Source organism: Mus pahari, chromosome 14 (assembly GCF_900095145.1).
Source record: "Mus pahari chromosome 14, PAHARI_EIJ_v1.1, whole genome shotgun sequence".
NCBI lineage: Eukaryota > Metazoa > Chordata > Mammalia > Rodentia > Muridae > Mus > Mus pahari.
Window position 1 is genome coordinate 68,142,344 of NC_034603.1, and position 11,722 is coordinate 68,154,065.

An 11,722-nucleotide genomic window follows, 5' to 3' on the forward strand; every position below is an offset into this window, starting at 1 on the left:
CACTCTGTAGACCAGGCTGGCCTCGAACTCAGAAATCCGCCTGCCTCTGCCTCCCGAGTGCTGGGATTAAAGGCCTGCGCCACCAGGCCCGGCTTTGGGGTGGCTTTTTTCCCCACCCCCACCCAGGCCCATCTTCCCAAGGATCACGATCACACACACACACACACACACACACACGCCAACAGCTGCCTTAATCTGGACTGTCTCTTCATTCCTGGCTCCTACATTTGGCTACTGGCAAGACTGTCCAGGAAAACCTTGTGATTACCACTCCGGCTTCTCCACCGGTGACACACACCTCAACCTGAAGAGCCTGAGTAGTTTCCCTTAGCCTTAAGTGAGGGCCGATCAGGTTCCCAATTAGCACTCCTCTGGTTAAAGGCTTTTCTAAAAGCTTTCAGTCCCTTGCCCCCCACAGGAAGTTTCTAACTGGGGCATCACATCTCAGAATCAGGTCACAGGAACACTACATATCCCTACCCTCCCTTCCCAGATGGAGACATAGGTCCAGGAGGAGTCCTAGGTGGAAGGTCCTCCAGGAGGTGCATCAAAGATGGCACTAGAAAGGCTAGAAGCCAGGCAGGCAGTAATGGTCCATACCTTTAGTCCCAGCACGAGGGTCAGGGGGATAGAGGTGGGGGCAGACAGATGGATCTCTGAATTTGAGGCCAGCCTCATCTACAGAGCTAGTTCCAAGACAACTAGGGTTACACAGAGAAAACCTGCCTCAGAAAAAAAAAAAAAAAAAAAAAGAACTAACCAAAACAAAACAAGTGCAAAAAGAGAATGCCAGAGGCCACTGTCACCTGGGGGTCTTTTTGTCCAAGGAGACCTGGGTTCAAGGCTGCACTCTGATGGAAGACTGTCCTTGGGCAAATGACTTTGATCTCTGCACTTGCCTATCATCTGCTCAAAGGTCTTTTATTTCTGTGGTGCTCACAGGGCAGGACCAGACATTCTAGAATGAGCCAAGTCCTGTGCAAAATAAGCTCCTGGAAGACCCTGGGGTCCCAGAGATATTTGTCCCGTGGCGATCCTAGAAGGGGGTCACATGGTTCATCTTGTCAGTTTGATAGGATTTAGGATCGTCATGGAAACAAATTTTCTAGGCATGTTCCTGAGAGGGTCTCTAGAGTAGGTTGAGATAGAAAGAGATACCCTAATGGTGGACACCACCATTCCTTGAGCAAAGGTCCCTGACCAAATAAGGAAATCAGTGCAGGGTGTGGTGGCGCACGCCTTTAATCCCAGCAGTCCGGAAGCTGAGGCAGGCAGATCTCTGTGAATTCGAGGCTAGCCTGGTTCTGTTTCCATGGACAAACCTTGTTTCAGAGGGGTTGGGGGAGGGAGAAAGAAAAGGAAAAAAAAGGTAAGCCAACACCAGAATTCATCTCTTTGCTTCCTGGCTTCTGAGACAATGAGTCCAACTGTCAAACACAATGAGTCTACCTGCCTCTGGTTCCTGCCTCATTTGGCCTGGGCGGTTGTACCTTCTGACTGTAGGCCAAAACAAACCTTTCCTTCCTAAAGTTGCCTTTGTCAGGCACTCTGAGACAAATAACTGTCCCAAGCCGAGGGAAGAGACCTTCTTTTCTCAAGTGGCCCTGAATGGCCAGCTCAAACTCAGCTAAGGAGAACAGGCTGGAAGATGCGATCCTTATGGGGGATCCATAGAAAACACAAAGGTTCTGGCTTTCCACATCTCACCCCACCCCACCTGCCCCAGGACTCTCAAAGCAGGCCAGAACTGTTGTCACGTAGGAATCAGCAAGTCGAGGCCAGGAGGGTGGGGAGGAGAGATGCTAGGCACCAGAGGGCCATGCAGGAAGTAGGGCAGCTGGGATTTGGCCAGGCCTCTCCACGGGCATCTGGAGTTCAGGAGGGTCTGTGGCTATGGATCTCACCACACCCAAGGAAACCTTAGGCAAATAAACAAGCAGCCAACACAGCAAGTCCTGTACAGGGGCCGTGGGTATGGTGTGGCCAGCAGCAGGGAGCAGAGAGGCCAGGCCAGGGAACTGTTTAAAGAGGCCCCGTGGCCACAGTAGCGGAAAGGCTAGAGCAGGGTGGGGGCACCGTGGTGGTTTGGAGCAGGAAGCTGGACCTGGGTTGGTTACGTGGAATTTGGCTGCTTCGAAGTAAAAAGAAAGGTGTTGATTCAGCCCTGCCCTTGTTCACGCTTCTTCTGTGGGAGGGCGTTAAGTCTCTGCCTTCCCTTTAAGGTCAACAAGACAGACAAGGGTCTACCTCTCCATCATTCTGAACCCCAGTTCTGCTTCCCAGCCTATGACTGGGCTTTGTCATTGAAGAATATTCTACCTCCAGATTCTCAACAGAGGCACCAACCCTGACCTGTTGTCTGCAGGTCCCGATACCCCTTATTTGCTTGAAGGAGAAGAGCCCAGAAGTGACAGGATGCTTTGCCACTTTCTATGATCCTGAGACACTCATCCATACTGTACCTGAGTTTCCTCAAGAGAGTGCGAGCCAGAGATACAGATCAACACGCCTCAGTGGAGAGTTAGAGATACGGTGAACCTGGGGGGGCGTGGACTCACATCTGTCATCCCAGGGCTTAGGAAGCTAATACAAGAGGACTGCTGTGAGTTCAAGGCCAGCCTGGGCTATATATACAGCCAGCGAGTTCCAGGCCAGCCTAGGCCAGTCGAGGCTACAGAGTGAGAGCCTGTCTTCAAAATAAAAGAAAACAGACACACAGAGAGAACTACAGAGCCATGGAGCCAGAGAAAAAGAAGCGTATGTGTACGTGTGTGGGTAGGGATAGAGAGAAAGGGACAGAAAAGATAGAGGGGAGGGCGAGACAGAGATGGAGCACTCAGCAGAAAGAGGTCAAACATATTCAAGGCAGAAGGAGGCCCAAGAACCACACAGACAGGCAACCTAGAGATTCAGGGCCCCAAGACACTCCTAAGAAGCCCTAGAGATGCTAATCATCAAGTCCCTCAGGGTTTGGGGGGGCCCAGGAAGGTGGCACTACTGCCTTCTGTCCCCAATACTAAGACACTGCTGGTACCTGGTCCTCAGGCACCACTGTCAAGTAAGTCAGCCACTGGCCACTGGAACTGGTGGGTCCCCCAAGGTGAGTGAAGGGCACTGAAGAGGGCCGGGGGGGGGGTGAGAGAGGGAGGGGCCTAGGATGCACACTGTAGGGCATCAGGTTAGGTGTGCAAGGGTAGGCACATGAGACTTGGTGCCCAGGGATGACTTGTGAGCCAGGTGACATGCCAGGTGACTGTAAGTACAAGTGTGTGGATGGGTGTGTCCATTTAAAAACAAAAACAAAACAAAACAACTGAACAAAAAACCTTGCAGTGTTAAGGAGACCAAAGTGACAGGACAGGTAGGTTGGTCCCCAAACAGCCCAGTATGAATCCTGATTGAACAGAGCTGGTCACAAACAAAAGAGGTGGCAAACCTTTGTTTTCTGGGCAGACAGGATGTCCAGGTGCCACGGGGCCACTCCACGGCAGCCTAGAACAACACGCGCCATTCATTCTCATCAGGAATGATCCCAGACATCAGCAAGCTGGCCCCCAACATCACAAAGAACCAGATCCTCCCCCCCTGCTGTAGATGTGAGAAGGCATGGTGGGATGGGGTGAGGGGGCTAGGAAGCACGCTGGATATTCAGCCTTCTCTTCCTCTAGTCTAGCTGTCATCCCTCTTGCTGCTGCACGCAAGCCGATTTCATTCTTGCTCCTTGGGAACATAAAGTCCTACATCCTTGCCATGCTGGGAAGAAAAACAAGCTCTCCTCAACATCCCCTCCCACTCAAGTATCGCAGGACATTAAAAAAAAAAAAAATGTCCTAATTTTGAGTTAGAGAATGAGGTCAGGAAGCCCAAGGGGGTGGGGGGGACTGCTTATTGGTGACAACTGACAATTTTCATTTCACCTTGAAACTCCTTTCTTGTCTAGACATATGTGGGCCAAGCCCAGTTTTATGACCACTCTAACAGGGGAGAGGTGTGTAGGGAGGGAGTTCACCAAATGGTACTTATCATCACGCACTTGTCTAGCCAGGTCCCCGGTCACCCCAGTGGGGTACAAAACAAGAGAGCCACTAGGAGGCCACAGGAACAAGTCTCAATATCATAAAGTTCTAATGGTATGGTGGCTGGCATGGGCCTCCGATCCCAGTTGCATGAGAAGCTGAGGCAGGAGGATTGCTTCAAGTTAAAGGCCAACCTGAATAACTATGTCAGACTTTGGGGCTCCCAGAACAAACGAAACAAAACCCTTTGGGATATGACTCAGCTGCAGACCACTGGCCTAGCACAGTCAAACCCTGGGTTTAACCCCCAGTAATGAAAAATAGCAATAATATATATTGTATAGATCTTGTTAATGAAATGTCCAATAAGGTCGCGTGTATCCCAGACTACCCTGAAACTCTATATAACACAGGAAGAACTTACGATGCCCCTGACTCCACCTCCCAAGTTCTGGGATTACAGGCATGGTCCGCCATACACCACACCTGGTTGTGCTTGGCAAGCACTTTACCAACACCCCAGCCCCCATGTTCAATAAATCATTTTCTAACCCCTTGCCTTGACAATGATGCCTTCATGGCAATCTGGGAAAGCAGGCTAACAATCAGATTTCTCTGCTTCCAGCGAGGTGAGTTTCATACCAGAATATCAGTGTAGAGAGAGATGGCTCCATTCTCCGGGTCCAGACACCCCTGCCCTTGCTACATTCCTATGGCCAGGTCATTTCTGCACCGCAAGGACTGACCATCGAGACACCGGACCTCAGCCTGCTTCCAGCCACGGGCCTGTAAAACAGTGCACTAAGCAAGCATTCTAGCGACTGAACTGTATCAGCCCTGAGAGTGCGGCCCTGACGCTCAGCCTGGTTGACTCTACACTTGACAGGAAGCAGCCAGAGCAGAATGCTCGAAAGTACCCAGCCTAGGGCCTGTGCCCTGCTTCCCTTGCCTAGATTTTAAGGGTACTCATGGATTGGCAGGCTTTGGTGGTCACCAGAACTAGAGCCAGGGCTTGAAGCTCTCCTTCCCTCCACTGGAGGGCAGCTCATACAATCCCCAGGCAGGATTCTTTATCTTCCTGGAAAAAATCCAGCCCAGTTTGATCCCAACTTGTGGATTTCTGGAGGCGGGGAAGGCAGGGAGGTGACGCTCACAGGGAATTTTTTGTCCAGTTGGGTATCCAAGCCAGAGCTTGTTCCATCTAGGCACAGCCCCAAGTGGGCCCCTGCCGCTCCCTGGATCCCGCCTCGCCCCGCAGATGTAAGTCAAAGATGTAAGTCGCAGATGTAAGACACAGCCAGGAGGAGGTGAGGGGTTCTGGACAGAGATGGGAACCAGCAGGGGACCGGGGCTGGCAGGGGAGGAGTGAAGAGCATCTCTCTTTCTGAACAAGCTTTAAAAATTTTCCACCCCACCTCCACCCCCTGCAGATCGGCTTTGCTGTCCTACCCAGGAGGGGACACTTAGACCTGTTGAGCCATCACCAGGCGCCAGGCACTGGGCTAAACACTCTTCGTGTGTAGTCTCATTAAATCCCTGCAGCTACCCTATGAGGTGGGTCCTAACCTTAACCCCATTTTCAAGTAAGGAAGCAAGGACAGAGGTCAAGGACTCAGTGCTAACCCACCCCGAAGGTCTCCTGTCCTACAGCTCACTGCCTCCCAGCAAGAAGCTATCCCAGAAGCAGAAAGGATGGTAGGAAACGAGCAAGGGCCAATAAAGACGCTTGCTGCCAGGCCTGACAATCTGAGTTCAGTTCCCCAGTACCCATATACATGGTGGACCTCGAGAGTGGACTCCAGCAAGTTGTCCTCCACCCACATGCCATGGCATGTAGATCTCTCTCTCTCTCTCTCTCTCACACACACACACACACACACACACACACACTTATTTGAGCATAATACACGAGGAAGAATTTCCTGACAATGATGGTGTGTGTGGGAGGAGATCATGGAACGCTGGATCTAGAAAGTCATGAAAAAAAATCCCCTGCCCTAATCGTCTCTTCAGTCTGTCCAAAGGTTAGGGATGATCTCTAGAAGGTTCCTGGAGTCTTAACTGAGGCTAGGTAGCACCCCCCCCCCGCCTCTGTTCCACACCCCAGGGGTCTTTGCTTTACTTAAGTAGCTCACAAGGTCCCAATTTGCCTCTCTTTTGTGACTCAGGGATCCCAGCATCACAGCTGAGTTATCTCAGTTCATGTCTCCCAGAAAACCCTCCCTGGAGTTCTGGGAGGCAGAGTGGCATCCTATAGCCCAAATCCCACATAAGGGGGCACAGTCATCCCATGCCTGCCTTCATTCTCAGGGTCTGACTCTAAGACACTAGGCAGAATGAACTTGTTGATCCTGGGCCCTCTGGATTCTGGCATTTCCTCACTCCCCACCTCCTCTCTCCATCTATAGCCAAGTGCAAATGATGCAGCCGACCCAGGGACACCAGAAAACCCAAGTCCCACGCAGAGAGGCAGCAGCTGTCACTCACTTGCTCCCAGAACAGAAACCCTTCGGTTCACTCCATCACTCCGAACCGCGAAGATATTGCCCTGGGACACACACCTGGGGTGACGAAGCTCATCTGCTGCCCTTCGGAACATTGTAGTGTCTGCTGCCAGTTGCTGCTTTCCCCAGCCCTCGGCCTCTGGCATCATCCCGTAGAGCCAGCGGCTCCCTCCAACTTCCTTAGAGTTTAATCGCACCCGCCTACCGAGCCTAGTTGTCTCTGGGTGTCCCCTAGGTTTGAGACGGGCAGGGGACAGAAGGTTCTGTCTAGTCTTCCCGAGCTGCCCTCGAGGTCCTCAGAGTGGACCGGCCCGCGGTGCTTGTCTTACCTGCAGGAAAGAGATGGAGCCGGCGGTGGCCACCTGCTCTCGCCTGGTTTGCAGCGCAAAAGCTCTGGGCTCGCGGGCCGGGGCTGGCGGGCTGGGGGCGGGGACGAGCCGGGAGGGGCGGGGTCTCCAGTCCCACCCCAGTCTTGAAGGTGAGGAGGTTGTGAGTAGGGCAGAGAAACAGGGCCACTGGGAGTTCCGGTTTCTTTTCGTCTTTCTCTTCCTTTCCCTTCCCTCCCCGTCTCATTTGAAATAGGGTCTTATGTAGCCCAGGCCTACCTTGAGCTCTTGGTCCTCTAACCTCCACCCTCCAAATGCTAGGATTACATACATGCATGTGCCACCAATCATGCTTGCTCACGCGTGTACGCGCTCTCTCTTTCTTCCCTTCTCCTTTTTCTTTATTTCTCTCTTTCTCTCTTTCTTTCTTCCTTCCTTCCTTCCTTCCGTCATCATCATCATTGACGTCATGTTTCTCCTCCTCCACCGCTTCCTCCTCCTCATTTGTTTTTCCTAAGGCTAGGAAGGGTGCACTCAGGCCACGTTTGAACTCAACTAGCACCAGTTTTTCCTCAGCCTCCTAAGTGCCAGAAGCACAGGCAGCGAACCCACACTTGACTCTCTGAGGGTTAGAAAACCCGAGTCCTCCTGACCTTATACAATTTTCTCTATCTGACAGCCTGATCCAGATGTTCACAAGCCTGGCTCCGCCAGAAGAACCCCCCCCCCCAGCCCAAAGCAGCAACAAGAACAGATTTGCCTGAGCCTCCCTCCCCTCAGTCTGAGGCTCTCACAAAATTGAAGATGGGTGGAGACAACCCCACCCCCCATACCCTCCCTAACCCCTGCCTAAAGGTCAGCCATATAAAGACCCAGCGACTAGAGAGACATTAGGCATCCATCTTTTTCCTCTCTCCTGGCAACACAGGGCCCTCCTCCAAACCCCAAACCCCCTGGCAGGTCCCTCAGCTGTCACTGTTTAGCACTGGAATGACAGGTGTCCAGACTCCGTGAGTCCAGCCACATTCAAGGCCACTGAGCTTAGCACTCTGCCCCAGCCCCCTCCTTCATCAGTCGCTAATTTTATTGACCCGTAAAAGGCACGTTCCTGGCTGGTGGTTGGGGGGAATGACTCCTGAAGGGACCAAGGACACTCTGAGAAAGAGAGATTTACCCTAGCTAAGATGGCTGTCCAAAAGAGTGGCTGTGAATTTTTAGCCTTAGCAAGAAAAGACTGGGATAAGAGAGAATCAATTCTTTTCTATGCATTTTGAGGCAGGGCAAAAAATGAAGCAGAAGAGATACAGGTTGGATAACAGGAAGAACTGTCATCCTTCTGTCGAATCTCTGCCCTAACTCTTTCCTCCCCTCGAAGGTGACTTGTGCCTGCTGGGCCTCTTATTACAGAAATAGCCCTTTCCCTGAAGAATCAACCTAGATCTTGCCTCTATTAAAATCAGAACAAGAAAAAAAAAAAATTAGGCCTCTCTGACTCCCCCTGTTCCATGCCTACCTGACTCCAGTCCTCCAGTGCTGGCTCTCAGATGGTTTTCTCCCCAAATGAGAAGGGGAGGGGGGGGGGCTGAAGGGTTAGAACCTGTCACAGGGTGGCAAGGACACAAGGACTTTACATTCTTGAAGAGTCTCAAATTGAAGCTCTTTAGATCTGGGAATGAAACCCAGAGCCGCTTTTGTGATGGGTGTGTTCTCTGCCTATGAACCCTGTCTTGGGTACCTCAGATTTATCCTGCTGGTGATCTATATGAGAATTGGACAGATACAGAAAACAGTTTTCTTTTCCTTTCTTTTTCTTTCTTTTTTTCCTTTTTTCCTTTCTTCTTTCTTTCTTTCTTTTTTTTTTTTCTTTTTTGAGACAACCCCAGGCTGATCTCAAACATACGATGTAGCCAAGGATGGCCTTGAACTTACCTTAGCTACAGTTATTATTCATTGTGTGCACATGTGTGTGCTCGAGTGTGTGTGTGTGTGTGTGTGTGTGTGTGTGTGCTGGAGTATGCATAACTGCACTAGGGTGCATGGGAAGAGGTCAGAGAAACAAGTTGGTGGTCCTCACCGTCCACCAAGTTGGTCCTGGGGATTGAACTCAGTCTGTCAGGCTTGTAGGCAATACTTTACCCAGTGAACGATCTCATCAGAGCACCCTCCTGCCTCTACCCCTCCAGTATTTGGATTACTCGCCATGCTAGCCTATGCAGTTCTGGGCATCAAACTCTGGGCTTTGTACATGGTAGGCAAACACTCTGGCAACTCAGCTTCATCTCTAGTCCCAAGGGTAATATTTTAACATTAAAATTTACTCAAGCAGATAAGTGTGCAAAGAGGGGTAGAAGATAGGGCTTACAGTTTCAACAAAGACATTTGCGAGGGTGTGTCTTTATCTTGAGTAGGAGGAGGCATGGCACACTAATGAAGCTTATTTTCCATCAATTACACGTCAAAATAAAACACTGTTACATATTCTCTACCACATTTTTTTTTTTAATTTATGAAGAGCCTCAGAAAGAAAAACAAAACAAAAACCTACAAGGTGCTTGGGCAAGGGAGGGATGTTGTAGTTCTTAGAACAGCACGACATATCAATTCTCCTGCACCCGTCTTCCAACTCTGTCCAATGTATTTAAGATATCTGCAGCAGAATAAAGGGGCACCCTGACCAGAGTGCTAGCCAGGGGAAGGATGGCGGCTTCCTGGACTCTCCTGCCCCCTGCAGTTTGACCTAGGTAATGCAGTCACGAGGGGTCGGGTCAGTCCAGCGAGAGCTCAGATAGGCTTTGGGTGCAGTCCCGCAAGATGTCGAAGACAGGTACTGAGAAAGGCACCCGGGACCACTTTTTGGCCTGGATCTTCCCGCGAGGTGTTTCCAGTAACATGCTTCCGATTTTGAGCACCGGCAAGGTCACTGACTTGTAGATCATCTGGAAGCCCCAGACCTGATGGTGGAACAGAAGGAAGCACGTGGCTTTCTATCCTTAAACTGGACTTCTGTGATGACCAGCCCCGTATCTACCACCAGAGACCATCATGCAGTGGGCTCCCTAAGACAGGACTCTAATGAAATTTTTTGTCTCTTTAAAAATACAGACATATAAGAATGTTTTCATTTAAATCCTAGCTGTGCAATCTGGGGTGGGGCAGCCTTGGATTGTCCGCAGCAAATGACAGTGATTTGCTTGGTCCTGTAGCAGGGGTGTGGTTTTGACATCTGGAAGTCTGGGGACCCTTCAGAGGGTATATATAAGTGCTAGAGCAAAAGTAGAAGAGGGTAGTTGTTGTTTGGATGATGTCGGTTGCATCGGGTACAAAGAGAAGAAAAGAAGAAATTAGATACCCTGACAGCGAAGATCAAACTGGCCCCAAGGAACTCGATGCCCCACATCATCAGGAAGTTGTCTACCAGTAATGTCGCCCCCTTCCCCCTCTACACTTTTTCTCTCCTACCCAGGGTTAGGGGCTTGAAAGGGTGAGTAAAGGAGTGGGGAAGGGTGGAAGAAAGGAGCCCGCAAATAGTAAAAGGTCAAGCCACAAGGGACTACAGGACAGACGGCGGGTCTCCCAGACAGACAGACTTCAGGTCTGCCAGAGCAGGCACGGTTCCCACCTGGGGTGACGACTCGAAGGCGCAGCTAGGCCTCCTTTCCCAAACCAAGGGCCACTGGAGTCGTCTTCGCCTTGGTCTACATCCTTTTACTCACCTCCCCACAGTTACTGCATCTGATGGTTCCTCCAGGTCTCCAGTCCCTAAAGACCTTGTTAATGACCACAGGGTTCTGGGAGGTGGTACAGTAGACCCTGGAAAAGATGGAGTAGTCAGAGCCCTTCTGGAGCCCCTGAACCTCAAATTCCATGCCCTGTAGCTGACTGAGTCCCTCCCAAGACATCTGGCCTTTCTGCCGATTAAGATATAGGATTTCCCAGAATCGGGAACTCTGGTCCTCGGGGAGGATTGGCCTGTCCTGTCCACACCCTATCCCTGCATCCAAAGAACATCCTTGGATCCTGAATCCCATCCCTGCCACCATTCCTCTCAGGGTAACTATGCTCCCTCAGTTCTGCCTCGACATTTCCCGTGTTCAAATCCCATCACCCTCCTTCTCCTACCTAGGTGAAATGGTCTCTCAGATAGAACCGGTGTGAAGAACTTAGCCACGGCGGCCCGACACACAGGAGGTGTCTAATAAATGGTTACTTAATGAATGTTATGAGCGGAAGTAAGGTGACTGGTTAGGAGGCAGGAAGGGGGTGGCTCAGCGGGAGAGGGAGAGCTGGAGCTGTTTAATTTTGTGTGTTGGTGGGCGCCGCCATGCTCCTGGAGAAGTCAGAAGACAATTTTGAGGAGCCTCTCTCCTTCTACCATGGGATGTGGGGATCAAGCTCAGGCCATCTGGATTTTGAGACAGGGTCTCACGTAGCCCAAGATGGCCTCCAACTCGCTATGCACCCGAGGGTAACCACGACCCAATTGCTGATCCTACTGCCTCTGTCCCCTAAGTGATGGATTCCAGGTATGGACCACACCCAGTTGTTCAGGATCCAACCTAGGGTCCTAGCTCTCCCCCTGCTCCCCCCCACTCTCTCTCTTTTCTTTTTGAGACAGGGTCTCTCTATGTAGTCCTGGCTATCCTGAAACTCACAATGAAGAGCAGGCCCCTTCTCTTTTTTAGTCTAGCCTGACATGGAATGCTCTGTGCAGCTAAGGGTGACACCTTGAACTCTTACTTCGCAGGTACTGTGACTACAAACACACCATACCCATTCCAGTTAAGCACACGTAGTACCACTTACCAACTATAACCAGCAGCTCCTTTTTTTTTCTTTCTTCTTCTTCCTTTTTTTTTTTTTTTTTTTTTTTTTTTTT

The 11,722-nt window shown here is 50.8% G+C and overlaps 2 protein-coding genes across 2 annotated transcripts in view; both read right to left on the reverse strand.

The window, feature by feature from the left end:
* Znf385c (zinc finger protein 385C) overlaps positions 1 to 6,666 on the reverse strand; it is a 57,599-nt gene extending 50,933 nt beyond the window's left edge. Inside the window, exon 1 of the mRNA XM_029546141.1 lies at positions 6,504 to 6,666. Within this exon, the coding sequence (XP_029402001.1) occupies positions 6,504 to 6,666 (163 nt within the window). The remainder of the gene's footprint in view (positions 1 to 6,503) is intronic.
* Positions 6,667 to 9,322: 2,656 nt separating this feature from the next.
* Dhx58 (DExH-box helicase 58) overlaps positions 9,323 to 11,722 on the reverse strand; it is a 9,862-nt gene continuing 7,462 nt past the window's right edge. The window contains exons 12-13 of the mRNA XM_021213563.2: positions 10,560 to 10,656; positions 9,323 to 9,797 (exon numbers count right to left, since the gene is read on the reverse strand). Coding sequence (XP_021069222.1) covers positions 9,612 to 9,797; positions 10,560 to 10,656 — 283 coding nt within the window. The 3' untranslated portion in view covers positions 9,323 to 9,611. The remainder of the gene's footprint in view (positions 9,798 to 10,559; positions 10,657 to 11,722) is intronic.